The sequence below is a fragment of the Ambystoma mexicanum genome, chromosome 3q, assembly GCF_040938575.1.
Source record: "Ambystoma mexicanum isolate Mex_15411 chromosome 3q, UKY_AmexF1_1, whole genome shotgun sequence".
Taxonomy (NCBI): domain Eukaryota; kingdom Metazoa; phylum Chordata; class Amphibia; order Caudata; family Ambystomatidae; genus Ambystoma; species Ambystoma mexicanum.
In genome coordinates, this window is record NC_090926.1 from 1108170067 (window position 1) to 1108185508 (window position 15442).

The 15442-nt window shown below is 48.1% G+C and overlaps 1 protein-coding gene across 2 annotated transcripts in view; it reads left to right on the forward strand.

Moving 5' to 3' along the window:
* The window catches only part of XAB2 (XPA binding protein 2), a 711598-nt gene that overhangs the window by 231247 nt on the left and 464909 nt on the right, over positions 1-15442 (forward strand). For both annotated transcript variants that reach the window (XM_069603869.1, XM_069603870.1), the window contains exon 8: positions 616-767. In XM_069603869.1, the coding sequence (XP_069459970.1) occupies positions 616-767 (152 nt within the window). The remainder of the gene's footprint in view (positions 1-615; positions 768-15442) is intronic.

Here is a 15442-nt window from a genome sequence, read left to right on the forward strand (position 1 = left end):
GAGATTAACATTGCCCAAGTGTATATGATGAATAATCCTATTTTATAGAACTAAAGTGTGGAATTGTTTCCTTTACTGTAAGTGTATTCACATGTCTTTGTACTCAACTACAGGCCTCCTCCTCCTTCCTAGACTAAGCCGGGCTGCTCAACCATAGCTACCAGAGCTTTTGGGTAGTTCAGGCCAGACCTAGGCGTAGGAGCCCTGTACATCGAAGAGTGAGTCTTCTACAGTCGTAACACAGGTGGACTTTAGCAAAACTCCCTAACACCGACTGATCTGTCATAGCTACACATGAAGAGAGTGTGGTCTGTGTTTTGGTTGGAACCCTCTTTAATTTAGGGTTGATGGTTTCACACCCATCACCAGTGGGCTGTAGAAAATCTCCCTAATATGCATTGTGCATGGGAGAGGTGCTTTGATAGCAACACAGACTAGTTGCTTTAGATAGGCCTTGCTCCAGAATTCTCGAGCACAGAAAGTACTAGTACCACTTTTTCTTTGATCTTTGTGATTGAATTTATTTGTGATATTTTTGCATCCTTTACTTAATAAATAAGGCATGTCTCAACTTTTTGTTTTTGAACCATCAATGTACGTTTTGTCGCTTCGCAGACGATGTGGATCTGGAGTTGCGACTAGCTCGATTCGAGCAGCTGATCAACCGCAGACCCCTGCTCCTGAACAGTGTACTTCTGCGACAAAACCCACACAATGTTCATGAGTGGCACAAACGGGTTAAGCTGTATGAGGGGAAGCCACGCGAGGTGAGAAGCCAAAGGGGGAGTTATCTACTGCATTTGATGAGGGGAGTGCGCTGAGCTCTTCTGTCAAACTGCAACCAGTATACTGTCTCTAGGCCATCACTTCAATTTATTTGTGTTTATTTGAAGAACATGGATGTAATTTTCAATCATAAATGAAACCCATTTACAGATGACAGAGGCACTTCTTCGATAGGTGCTTGTACAACAGCAGAATGATGGGAGCAAGTGGTGAGCCATTTTATGATGAAGTGGGACATATACCAGGGACAACAGGGACAAGACAAAACAGAATATATATATTTCTGAGGCTTGTGGAATCTGCTTAGATCACATGCTGTGCATAGTATCCCTAGTGTGACGTCCACTGTCCCCATGATCCCTCACGCGTCTAGGACCCTCCGATTGTATTTTTTCTGACATGAGGTAGCATGAGGAGTAGCGTGAGCACAGATAATCCAAGCAGATAGATAGAAAGGTAAGACTACAAGCATCCATGCGCCTTCTCTCAGAGGGGAGGAAGGGTGGGTCGCATGTGAATCTAAGCAGATACAAGCATCAGAAATACGATTGCGGTGAGTAATGTATCCCCTCTGAGGCTTGTGGAATCTTCTTAGATCACATGCTGTGCATAGATTAGTGAGCAGTACCTGAAGGAGGAGGTGGGTTGTGAGAAGGGTCATGATCAAATAAATGTCTTAGAACCGCTTGTCCCACTTGTGTATCTGTCTTGGAATGGGTGTCAATGCAGTAGTGCTGAGTAAAAATGTGAATAGAGCTCCAAGTAGCTGCTTTGCAAATGGTGTCAAGGGGTACATTTGCAATGAAAGCCAGAGTGGCCCCAATGCCTCTTGTAGAGTGGGCTCTTGGCGTGAAAGGCAGAGTTTTTTAGAAAGGGAGTAACACAGCTGGATATAGTTAATAATCCACTTAGAGATGGCACCTTTAGAGGCGCGATCCCCCTCTCTGCCTGTAGCTACGGAGACAAACAGCTAGTCTGTTTTCCTTAGCGGTCTAGTCTTGTTTACATAGTTGAGGACCGCCCTACGCACATCTAGGGTGTGTAGCTTTACCTCAGCCTAGCTTTGTGGATATTGGAAGAAAGCTGGAAGCTCGATGGACTGGTTCACGTGGAATTTGGAAATAAACTTAGGTGAGAACCTAGGGTGTGTGCGTAAAACCAGTTTATCTTTATGGACAGTAAAGAAGGGATCTTGCACTGACAGAGCCTGAATTTCACTGACCCTTCTTATAGATGTAATTGCTACTAAGAAGGCCGTCTTATAAGTCAGGTGTTTGAGACTGCTTTTATGCATGGGCTCAAAAGGGGGGCCCATGAGTTTAGTTAGCACAACGTTAAGGTCCATCCTGGTGGTGGGTTTGAAATAGGAGGGTGAAGTCTCTTTACTCCTTCCATGAAGGCTTTAACTACTGGTACTTTCCACCACGACACCTTGTTATGGGAAGTGGTGTATGCCGACAGAGCTGCCAGGTGTACCTTCAGTGAGTTAAAAACCAGTCCTGCATCCAGCAGGTGGAGCATGTATGTAACAATAGTGGAAGGTGTGCAATCAACTGGGTTGATTTGTTCATTCTGGCACCAGATAACAAATCTCTTACATTTGTCAAAGTAGCAGTGCCTCGTGTTTGGCTTCCTAGATTCTTTTAGGATGTCCATACACCTCTGTGGTAAATTGAGATGTCCGAACTCTATGACCTCAGGAGCCATGCTGCCAGGTTCATTGAGTTGGGTTGAGGATGCACTGTTTGACCTTGGTGCTGGGACAGTAGGTTGTACCAGGCCGGAGGTTTGATGGGTTCGCACACCGCTAATCTGCGTAAGTGTGGGAACCACGGTTGTCTCGCCCACATGGGAGCAACCAGGACGAGCGTCATCGATTGTCTGTTCATCTTGTTGACCACCTTCCTGATGAGAGGAGTTGGTGGAAAAGCGTACGCAAACATTCCTGATCAGTTCATCCACAGGGCGTTCCCCTGGGAGTCTGGTTGGGGGAACCTGGATGCAAATCCTGGGCATTGTCTATTTTCGCTTGTGGCGAATAGGTCTATAGTGGGGAAACCCGACTGAGAGAAGGTATCTTCTACGACTTCTCTGTGTAGACACCATTCGTGTTCCTCTGGGAGGGGGTCTCTGCTCAGAGCATCCACTAGAGAATTGAGATCCCCTGGAACATGTTGCGATGACAGGAAGATGTTCCGTCTGAGTGCCCATATCCAAATTTTCTGGGCAAGCTTGGACAGATTTGGCGAACGAGTCCCTCCTTGCTTGTTCAGGTAAAACATGGCTGTAGTGCTGTCCGTCCGGATTTGCACTGACAGATCTAGCAGGTAGGGCTCGAACGCTTGAAGCGCTCTGAATACTGCCAGAAGCTCTAGCAGGTTGATGTGATTCTTGGCCACTGAGTGAGACCAGAGACCCTGAGCTGTGTGGTGGAGTTGGTGAGCTCCCCACCCTGTCAGGCATGCATCGGTTGTGACTACCGCCTGTATCTCGGAATCGTAAAAGGGTTTCCCCTTGGACAGATTTCCTCTTGTCCACCAGTGAAGGCTTTGTACAAGTGTTGGCGAAACGACCACTAGATCGTCCCACTGACCACTTGCCTGAGACCACTTTTTTGCCAACCATTCCTGCTTGGGACGCATGCGCAGGCGCGCGGGGTGGACGAGGTAAATACATGACGCCATCATGCCCAGCAAACGCATTGCTTTGCGTACCGTTATCTGGCAACCGGACTGATATTGCGGAATTTGCAGCAGTATATTCCGAATTCTTTCCTCGGAAGGAAAGGTCAACCCCTCTTGAGTGTCTAGGATAGCTCTTAGGAACTGTTTGGAGGTGCTTGGCACCAGACTTGACTTTTTCTCGTTTATTGAGAAGCCCAATTCGAAGAGGCGGTCGATTGTCCTTTGTGAATGTTTGTTCTGCAAATTACTGGGGTCTCCCCCGTGATGAGCCAGTCGTCCAGGTAAGGGTACACCGCGATTTCCTCCCTGCGTAGGTGTGCTGCCAGCACCGCCAGTACCTTGGTGAATACCCTTGGAGCCGAATCTATCCCGAAGGGCAGTACCTTGAACTGGTAGTGCCGACTGTCCACCTTGAAGCGCAAGTACTTTCTGTGCGCAGGGAGCATGGAAATATGAAAATAGGCATCTTTCATGTCCAATGTTGCCATGTAATCCCCCTTTTTTAGGAGGGGGATTACCTCCTGGAGAGTAGTCATGCAAAACTTTTGGGGCTTGACATACTTGTTTGCAGGCCGTAAGTCCAATACTGGACGCATTGTTAAATCTTTTTTTGGCACAAGGAAGTAAGTTGAATAAATACCCTTGTTTACCTGGTGTCCCGGGACGAGTTCTATCGCGTCCTTTGCTAGCAGATTGACGATCTCCTCGAGGAGGATCTTCTGGTGGTCCAACAAATGTATTTTTTGTCGTGGAGGATGGTTTTGGGGACGCTCTAACAGTTCTATGCAGTACCCTGCGGATGCTGTGGACAGCAACCATCTGTCTGATGTGATCCCTTCCCAAGCTTGGGTGAAGTTGGAAATGCGTCCCCCTACTGGGGTTGCGTGAGAAGGGACCCTGAACGGAGCGTCACTGTTTTGGTGGAGGCGTGTCGCCTCCTCTACTGGGGCTGCCTCTACCTTTACCACGTCCTCTTTTATTACCCCTGCCGTAACCCTGGGTAGACTGTTGGTTATTATTGTTTTTTTTTATTTTTTTTTATTTTACATTTATAAAGCGCTCACACAGCCCGCAGGCATCGAGGCGCTGTTACAGGAATTGTTAGTTTTTCTTAGTTGTGTAATTGTGTTTTTTCTTTTGTCTTAGTTACGTATTTATAACGCGCTTAAACACTCAGAGGTTTCTAAGCGCGGACCCGGGGATCGAACCTGTTGTTGCTTTGTGTCGTCTTGCTTCCAAGACGCGCACGCTGCCGCTGTGCTATCCTCCCGGGACATTGTTTCACGGTGTACCCTGCCCCTGGGAATAGTTATATCCTCTCTGGGAATTTTGGCCGCTTGGGCGATGAAAATTGCCATTCCCTCTCTGATTAGGGGGTTTATTGGTTAGTTGGCCTAGGGATTTGAGTGTCTCATACTCGTCCTTGGCATTTTTCAGCACGTCCTCGACCGCCTTTCCAAACAGTAGATCCGGCTCCACCGGTTTATCTAACAATGATGCTTGGTTTTCAGCTTTGAATCCAGACTGCCGTAACCAAGCCTGTCTCTTGATAACAGATAACTTCTGCTATCAATCTGCCGGCGTTATCCGCGGCATCAAAGGTTGCTTTTAAAATGCAACCGGACACGGCTCTTCCCTCCGCCGAAACTCGTGCCAACTGGCTCTTTAAGGGTTCTGGGGCGGAGTCTATGAGTGCCGCGACTTCTTCCCACTGATGGCAGTTGTAGCTGGCCAACAGGGTGGTGGAGTTGGCAATCCTTGCCTTGGAGGCGGAAGTGGAGGCTACTTTCCTGCTCAAACCATACAGTTTCTTGCTCTCCTTGTCGGGAGGAGCTTCGGACAATGACAAGGGTGTTCCAGCCCGCTTACGGGTGTTTGTAACAACCAGGGAGTCTGGCTTCAGATGTCCCCTTATATACAGTGGGTCTGATTGGGCTGCCCTGAAAAGCTTCTCAATCCTGGGGTTCACTGCCCTGGTGAGGTTAGGATTTACAAGTGAAGGGTCTATTCTTCTCTGAATAGACTTAAGGATAGGGATGGCCTGAGAAACAGGCCTCCTTTCTCCCACTAACTCCTCGGCGAAGTCCCTCTCCTCATGAGCACCCTGGGTGTCAATGTGGAAATGTTCTGCTGCTCGAGACAGAACTTCATTCAGGAGAGGTTGGTTGTCGACAGGGGAGTCGGTAACCGGGGGTTCCTTCTCTACCGGGGAATCTACTCTGTAGGTTTCAGGGTCCTCCTCTTCCTCTTCTTGGTCCTCATCATCCCCATAGTAGCCCGTACCAGTTTGCTCTTCCAACATGCCCAAATTTGGATCCTCACAAAAGGATGTCTCTCCTTGATACTGAGAGTAGGGCTGTACATAGAAGGGGTCCGAAGACCGTGTTGGTGCAGCTGTCGACGGTCGAATTCTTCTCTGGGCCGGCATCGAGTGTGGAAGTTCGGTGACTCGACGTTGGGGTGGAGAACTGGGTAAATATAACAATATTTAGCAAAAGTATGGCTAAGGCTAGGGAACTCCGCGAAATGCTTTCGACCAGTATGGCGGAAAAAAACAATCAGAGGGTCCTAGACGCGTGAGGGATCATGGGTACAGTGGACGACACACTAGGGATACTATGCACAGCATGTGATCTAAGCACACTAGGGATACTATTACTGACACGCCCTGTGTCGACGCCCTTTTTCGAGTTTCGTAAAACAAACTGTAATACTCCGCAGCTTCCACTAGATGTCGGCTTATGCACAGCATGTGAATCTAAGCAGATACAAGCATCAGAAATACGATTACGGTGAGTAATGTATCCTATATATATATATATATATATATATATATGTATATATATATATATATACACACACATTTCTGAGGCTTGTGGAATATGCTTAGATCACCTGCTAGGCATAGGCCGACATCTAGTGGAAGCTGCAGAGTATTACAGTTGTTGTTTGCTAAACTCGAAAAAGGGACGTTGACAGGACGCGCCAGTAATTACTATCCCTAGTGTGACATCCACTGTACCCATGGTCCTTCACGTATCGAGGTCCCTCAGATTGTTTTTTTTTCTGCCATCATCGACGGATTCTTAATCGCGGAGCTCCTATATCGGCTAACGCCACTGATTGAAAAACAATTAGAGTTAGTTACTCTTTCTATCCTTTTTATCACCGACTTTCGACAACATATCGACGGCAGTGGAAAGGACGAACGTCGAACAAAGACCTTGCTTCGACGCACCTCTTTGACCTTGAAAGGGCGCACCGGGCCTCGGCCCTGACAGGCAATGTACGATCCCATCAAACTCCCGTGCCACACCAATCTGCTGACCCAACACAGGGGAATAACAGTACACCCTCAACCTCACTCTATGAACCTGGCAGCATGGCTCCTGAGGTCATAGTTTGGACACCTAAATCTCCCACAGAGGTGTATGGATATCCTCAAAGAGGCACATAAACCCAACACCAGAAACTGTTTTTTTGACAAGTGGAGGAGATTTGTAATTTGACAAAAACAAATAAGCCCTGTAGAATGTACCCCATCCAACATTCTAAACTATATTCTCCACTTTTTAGACTCCGGATTAGTATTCAACTCTATAAAGTTCCACCTGGCAGCCTTATCAGTTTACACCACATCTCAGAATAAAAAATTGTGGTGGAAAGTTCCCGTCATTAAAGCATTCATGTAGGGAGTAAAGAGACTCCATCCTCCAATTTCAAACCCACCGCCAGGCTGGGATCTCAGTGTAGCACTTACAAAGCTCATGCCCTTTGAGCCTATGCATAAGTCAAGTCTAAAACACCTGACATACAAGACTGTCTTCTTAGTGGCTATTACATCCATAAGAAGGGTTAGTGAATTTCAAGCATTGCCAGTGCAGGACCCATTCTTCATCATACACAAGGATAAATTGGTTTTATGAACACACCCTAGGTTTTCACCCAAGTACATTTCCAAATTTCACTTGAACCAATCCATTGATCCTGCTTCCGGCCTTCTTCAGCTCAGGTAAAACACCATACACTAGATGTAAGGAGGGCAGTCCTTTACTATGTAAATAAGACCAGACCGCTCAGGAAAACAGACCAACTTTTTGTCTCTGTAGCACCAGGCAGAGAAGGAGACCCCATTTCCTGAAATGCCATCTCGAGATCGATAATCTGATGCATACAGCTCTGTTACTCTTTATCAAGCAAAAACTGCCTTTCACACCAAGAGCCCACTCCACAAGGGGTACAGGAGCTACTTTGGCTTTCATCGCAAATATCCCGATGGCTACCATTTGCAAAGCAGCTACATGGAGCACGGTACATACTTTGACTCAGCACTACTGCATTGACACTCATTCTAAAGCAGATACACAGATGGGGCAAGTAGTTCTAAAACATCTATTTGCTGCTGGACCTTCTTTCAACCCACCACCTTCTCCAAACACTGCTCACTAATCTATGCATAGCATGCGATCTAAACAGATTCCGCAAGCCTCAGAAGGTATACATTACTCGCCGTAATCTTATTTCTGATGCTTGTATCTGCTTATATTCACATGTGCCCACCCTTCAACCCCTTGGAAAGAAGGTGCATAGACGTTCATATGAGCTTTATCTGAACATATCTGTTTTAATACATTTGTACTCACGCTGCACATCATGCTACCTCATGTTAGGAACTCGACGGGTGAAGAACCATGGGTACAGTGTACATCACACTAGAAATAGTATTACTGGCACGCCCTGTCGACTTCCCTTTTTGAGTTTCCATGGTCATTCACTTGTTAAGGTCCCTCAAATTGTTTTTTTCCGCCATCATAAATCATAATCGGATGCAAGTTGCAGAGTTCCTTCTCCTGGCTGATGCCTTTACTTATACAAAGTTCAAATTTAGACTTTCTTTCTATCCTTTCAACAGCCGTACACCGGGGGATCTCTGGCGACGGCTTTCCCAGGACAAGATGATTCGTCGACGACAACTACTCATCCGTCTCGATAAACTTTGACTCCAGCCTATCTAGGCCCCAACAGATCTCAGCCCTGCACAGTAGGCAGAGTCGGGGGATGTCATATTCCATCTCATTTAAAGAATACCTATTTCCCTCTTCTTCCTTTTACATTGCGAGCTGCTATTTTTCCATACTATGAAAAGCACACCGGTTAAATGTTGCCCTTCCTGTAACAGGAGGTTTCCCTATAAGGACTTGCACAGTGTGTAATCTCTGCCTTCCTAGGGACCATTCTGAAACGGTGCAAGTCCTGCAAACTGTTTTGGCCAAGACACTAAAGGACCAGAAAACTAAACGCTGGGCCTACCAGGCCAATGAGACAGAAGCCCCCATGGACGTTGAGGGAGCCTGCAGCAATGGCAGCATCGACATCCTAAGTGAAGCAGAGGGAGATCTGGACCCTCCGGATTCCTGCATGCGAGCCCCCGACTCCAACCGGCAGGCCGGCAGTTCTGCTACGGAAACAGGTGGCGACTCAAGCACCCACACTGCACGCCACACTAAGCACACCCCAATGCTGGACAGTCGACAGCCTCATCGGGATATAAGCCACACGTGGTGTTGAAGGGAAGGTCTGAAAAGTCCCTGTCCTCTGGGCGATTGCATTCGCCACATGATAGGCCCCCAAAACAGACGCAAAGTCTGTTTTTGACAATGCAAGCAAATCAGACAAGATCTCGGGTATCGGCGACCGTGTGTCGAAAGATGCGTCGACGTCCCTTTCTAATAATTAAAAAATGAGAAAACTCATCAAAAAACATGCCCTGATTCTCCTCAAGTTTAAAACGTCGAAAAACTCCCAATCTTCGCCCCTATCATCAAAATCTCCTGTTTCAAAGGATAAAGAGCACTCCCCCTCTCAGGGGCAATGCCCCACAAACAGCACTCTACATCGAAGGCTTTCCCTAACGCTATTCCGACAGTTTTACCAAGCTTCACTCAATGGACCCCTGAACAATTTGATAGAGTTATGAGTAGAATGTGTCGCTTTTGTTAACTTTTTTGATCAACACCCTAATCAACTGTCCAGCCACCAAGGGCCCTCTCAAGGCGAAGCAGCTAACAAGCAGCCTAACGCCAAAAGACCCACAGCCTAGTATGTCTACCTCTCAAAACATACCTGATGACCTATACTATTTTAACACTTCATTTTCGCAGGACCCTGACTCAATAGAGGACCAAGGGGATATAGATGATACAGACCAATACTATCATGATGATGATGATGATGTATACATCATTCAATCTCCAGACCATCTTGACCAACCCGTGGCTGATTCCCCTGTGGATAACGAGCTGCAGTATAATGATCCTCTTTTAAAAGCTGCAGTACATTTTAAAATCGATACCCAGGAGGCACATGTCGACAAGGACTTTGTAGAGGACATCTTCAGGGATAAAAGATCTGTGGCACAGTTCATTCTATTGCTCCAATCTATCCAAAGGTGCATTCATCCTTCTTTACTTACCCCAACCTGACGAGGGCAGTCAACCCTTGCATTGAGAAAATGTTCAGACCTGCCCCGTTAGACACATTGTACATCAGGGAACACCTAAAGCCTGGCTCTCTCATTGTAACTACCACAAGAAAGAGCGTGGGCACACATTTAGCCTTTGACGAAGCCCCTCTTGACAAGGAGAGCATAAAATGTACACACTGGGTAGGAAAGTAGCTTCCACGGCTGCTTACCAAGTAAGGATTGTCAACAACACTACACTCCTGACAAGTTATATAATTGCCACAGGTAGGACTAGATCTCACAACAAATAGACTCTGCCCTAGAGCCCCTAAAGACATAGCTCTTAAAAACAGTAGCTGAAGGTAAACAGGTGGCAAGCTGCATCCTTAAAAATCATTTGGACTCATCAGATAACTCAGGCTGGATAGTAGCTCAGGGTACCCTCATTAAGCGCCATGCATGGCTACGCCAATCAGGTTTCAAGCTGGAAACTCAAGTCAACCCTTTAAATGTGCCAATTTAGCCTAACATCTTATTTGGAAAAGGAAAAGTGGTTGAAGACCCACTGAAGAGTGCTAAAGAGGAGTAGGACACCCTCAAATCCCTGGGACAGCTCACAAACAAACCCTTTGTGCAGCGAGGCACATTCAATACATGCCGTTTTAGAGGACAAAGCTCCCAGGGGTCCTCCAGCAACAACCAGGGCAGACAGGCTTCATCTTGGGGTTCCCCGCAGGGGCAATCCTCCCAACAAAATGTTCAAAGGGGGCATAAAAGGTCGACATGTAGAGGCAGATCCTCCTCCACCAGAGACTCCACCCCACCAAAGCAATGACCACCCGCCCCAGGTCCTCTCCCATGCTTCTCCAGTAGTAGGTCGCATTTTTCATTTCACCCACACATGGGAGGTGGATCACGTCAGACAAGTGGGTACTTTCCACCGTGGCGGGAGGCTATTGCATAGAACTCTTACGAACACCACCTAACCACCCGCCAAGACAAAGACAAACAACGCAGAAGGAACAGCACATTCTGCTGGAAGAGGTCAAATCACTGCTACTAAAGGATGCTGTCGAAATTGTCCCGGCAATCCAGGTAAACAAGGGTATCTAATCAAAGTACTGCCTTGTGCCAAAGAAAGCCTTATAATGCGCCCTGTCCTAGACTTGCGCCCTGCAAACACATATGTCAAGCTGCAGAAATTTTGCTTGCCAACGCTACAAGAAGTAATCCCACTGCTAAAACAAGGGGACTACATTTCAACATCGGACATGAAAGATGGATACTTTCATTTTTCAATGTTCCCAGCTCACAGAAAATTCCTGTGCTGCAAGATAGCAAATCAGCACCATCAATTCAAGGTTCTACGCTTTGGCATGGCCTCTGCTCCAAGGGTACTCTTCAAGGAATTGGCGGTAGCGACTGCGCACTTACGCAGACAAACAATCCCAGTGTACCCTGCTAGGACAGTTTTTCTGAAGTCCAACTAAGGGCTTAGTAAAACGATTCAACTGAGACAGTACAAGACTCCACTCTTTGTATAAGGCTGTACCACCGGAGTTCATTGTAGCGTAGACAGAGCAGCCAGGCTTATCTTAGGAGGGAGAGATGGCTGTAGAATCAGTACAAAGAAATAGTATTATACATGTGGTCCAAAGAAACACTGATAGATTATGTATTGTAAAAATAAAGTGTTTATTTTGTATGCAAGCAGACCAAGAGATTCTTGGGTAAGTAAGTACTTTCATAAAGCATATAAACACATTATAAAAACAAAACACTATGCTTTAAATACACCAATCAAAGCACAGAACGTGTGCTGGGACAGGGGCCAAGGAGACAGAAGAGAGGGTGCAGGGGGCCATGACTACAAAAGCTAAGGGTAAAGGTGGACGTGCCCCCAGAACACGAGCGATATGTCCGGCGCCCTCCGTTCTTTATGGGCCCCGATGGACACTGGAGCAGGAACGAAAAATGTATTTAGAACACCCATTGTATGTATTTAGATGTATTTAAAAATGTATTTAGAACACCAGGGGCCACGGAGACAGAAGAGAGGGTGCAGGGGGCCATGACTACATGAAAAATGTATTTAGAACACCTATTGTACTGGAGCAGGAACGAAAAATGTATTTAGAACACCTATTGTATGTATTTAGATGTATTTAAAAATGTATTTAGAACACCAGGGGCCAAGGAGACAGAAGAGAGGGTGCAGGGGGCCATGACTACAAAAGCCAAGGGTAAAGGTGGACATGCCCCCAGAACACGAGCGATATGTCCGGCGCCCTCTGTTCTTTATGGGCCCCGCAGGACACTGGAGCAGGAACTAAAAATGTATTTAGAACACCTAACAGTATTTCTAGGTAAGTCAGACCTTTGAATACACATTCAGTATACGGAACACCTATTCTTGGGGAGTAAAACCATACGTTACTTTCAGATTACTTTACAGTAAATCAAGGGTTGTAGACCCAAGAGGTTGTATAGTGACGCGCAGCAAGGAAATCACATAGTAAATCAACTGGACAATATACTTTTCAGTATAGTGGGACACTTATTCCAGGAACAGTAAAAACCTATAACTACATTTGTGATAACACACAGTTATACTAGGTGAGTAAAACCTGAGGGTGTAATATATTATTACAGGTGCTTTTTGAGATTAGTGAATCACAGATTGAGATAAGCAATAACTCTTGTAGCTTATTTTAGGATGGCACACAGCTAACTCACGGTAAGTAAAAACTATACACTTTTTAAAGTTGCTATCAGCAACTTAAAGGCAGGTGTTAACCTAAGACACTTTTTGTGTCTGTCTAAAACAGGCCAGGGAAAGCAAAACCCAATGTTACTCTTTATGAATGACTCAAGGTTATTCTATGGAGGTAAAATTTAAGGCAGACTTATTCTGGACAGGCTAACAGCAAGTCACGGGAAGCAAGACCCACTTGGGAACACTCATACATTTATTCTAACAGGAATAGTCAAGTGAAACCAACAGCATTACGTTTGGGGAAGAGGCTCAACCAATTCACAGGTGAGTAAATAAACCTTATATATACTTTTCAGAATTGTGCAACACACATTCAAGGCAAGTAAGAACTTTTGTTTTGAGGGGATTGGGTCCTCCGACGTATTCCATATCTATGACAGGTAATCACCACAGCTGTGATGCTTCGGAAACTTTTTTCAGCGTCCTGCGTCGATGCGCCGTCGTCGAGGACCACGTCCGACGTCATCCGATGTGATAAGTAGGACGCATGACGCCCGTAGCCTCAGTTCCGTTTATTCCGCGAACATGTTGCTTCATGATTCTCGGTTACGCCTCCGTCGGTGACGGACTCGCATGACGCCTGCTTCTGGTGCCTCGGGGAGGCCCACGACACGGATGACTGTATCGACTGCCAGTCGCTCACGTCCAAAGCCTTACGGGAACGTAAGAAGAAGTTGTCGGTAGGTCGGGTGTCCAAGCCCCGGAAGTTGAAGTCTGCAGGGCTTCCGACGGATGATTCGAGAGGTGACTCTCTGCGTCGTCGTCAGAAGTCTCGTGGGTCTCCTTCTAGGAGTAGGTCTCGCCACTCCTCGGCCTCTTCGAGGCATTCTCGGAAGCGCCGACACCGGTCGTCTTCCAGGTCCTCTTCTGAGGACTCTGCCCGGCACGTCGCTTACCCCACCAGCCGTGCGACGCCGGAGGAATGGGCTTCCTTCGGGAAGAAAATGCTGGCGATTCTCGAGTCGCAGGATACTAAGCCGTCCGCGCACCCGAGTGCGGTCGGCCGTGAAAGGTCGAGAGACACCGCTCGCAAGAGTGGTCGGCACGAGTCACGGGAGAGGTCCCGTTCGGACAAGGGGACTCGTTCTCGACGTACCCGTTCCAGGTCCCGGTCCTCGACGCGCTCGAGACCATGTGCACCTGTGATGTCTTCGAGGAAGACATTGACGTCTGAGGCGTCGAGGGCGTCGACAGGCTTTCTCGAGGCTCCGGCTCCGAGGAAGTTGTCGAAGCCGTCGACGCTCAGGTCGTCGAAGGACACGCTCGGAACTCCGGCTTCGAGGACTGTGTCGACACCGTCGATGCTGGCGGCGCTGCATCTGACGTCGACGCCGTTTCACTCGACGTCGACGCCGATCCTCTCAGCGCCGATGCCTGTTCTCTCGACGCCGGCGCCGTTTCACTCTATGCCCTCAATGCCTTTTTAGGCCGGGGTGTCGGAGGTACCCCGTGGCACGGGGGAACCCCCTAGAAAGGCTCTGGCTAAGAGCAAGCACTCTCGAGTGCCTTCTTTTCACCACCTGGAATATATTTCGGAGGTCGATGAGGACTCTGATGGCCTGGTTCCTAGTCAGGTTCCAGTTGAGATGGTCTCGGGCCATAGCCAATTTGACGATTTGAGGCAGTCACTGCATGATGCCAGTGGACTGGACACCTCTCCGGAGGTGGAGTTTTGTAGGCCTGAGCCTGGCTCTCATGCCGATTCCTCGTACCGGCGCCTTATGGCTAGGGTCTCCGAGTACTTGGGATGGTCTGCTCCCCAGGGGAGTTTGTGCAGGATGATCTCACGGACATCCTTGATGTTGGTCCCCCAACTGACCCGGCACTGCCATTTCATATGGCTCTACAGAGAAGGATGGCGGCGGCTTGGACTGCTCCGGAGAGTCTCCCGGCGGTGGGCAGGTCCTTGTCGCGAAAATACCATCCAGCCAGTAGCGACCCCTGCTACTTGACCAGGCACCCCACTCCGGAGAGTTTGGTGGTGCAGGCGGCCATGGCCCCGGCAAAGCAGGCGTCGTACCCTACCATCCCTCCTGATAGGGAAGACAAACGTTTTGATGGCTGGGCGAAGAAAGTGTTTTCTTCGGGTGGTATGGCGCTTCAGGCGGCCAACTCCATATGTGCCTTGCCTCGTTTCACACACACTCTGTGGAACTGTGTTGCGTTAGCGGCTGAACATATTCCCGAAGGGGACGAGCGGGATGGTTTCCTTGCTATGGTCCAGGATGGTAAGGATGCCATGTGTGAGTCCGTTCAGTCGGGTTTGGATATGGCTGAATGCGTCAGCAGGTCCATGGCGGCGAGCACCGTGATACGCAGGTTTGCGTGGTCGGGGTTTGCTCCTGATGTGCAATCCCGGCTCCTCAATATGCCCTTTGACGGTGAACACCTTTTTGGCAGCAAGGCTGACGAGAGCCTTGAGAGGTTGCAGACCTCTAAAGCTTCAGCCAAATCGTTAGGTGCTGCAGTCAGGCAACTTCAGCTTTTTCGTCCTAGGGGACAGCAATGGAGGGGTGGTTCCTTTCGTTATTACTCCTCCTTTGGTTAAGCGAGAGGAGCTGGCAGTCAAAGAGGCCAACGCAGGGGTACCAGAGGTGGACGACAGGGTACCCGTGGTGCCAAGGCCGCTCGGGCAGTTGCCTCTTTGCCCTCAGGTAACGCTGCAGCCGCTACCACTCAGTCATGAGGCCATGTCCCATGGTTCGCCGGTTGTGGGAAGGCTGGCGCAGCATC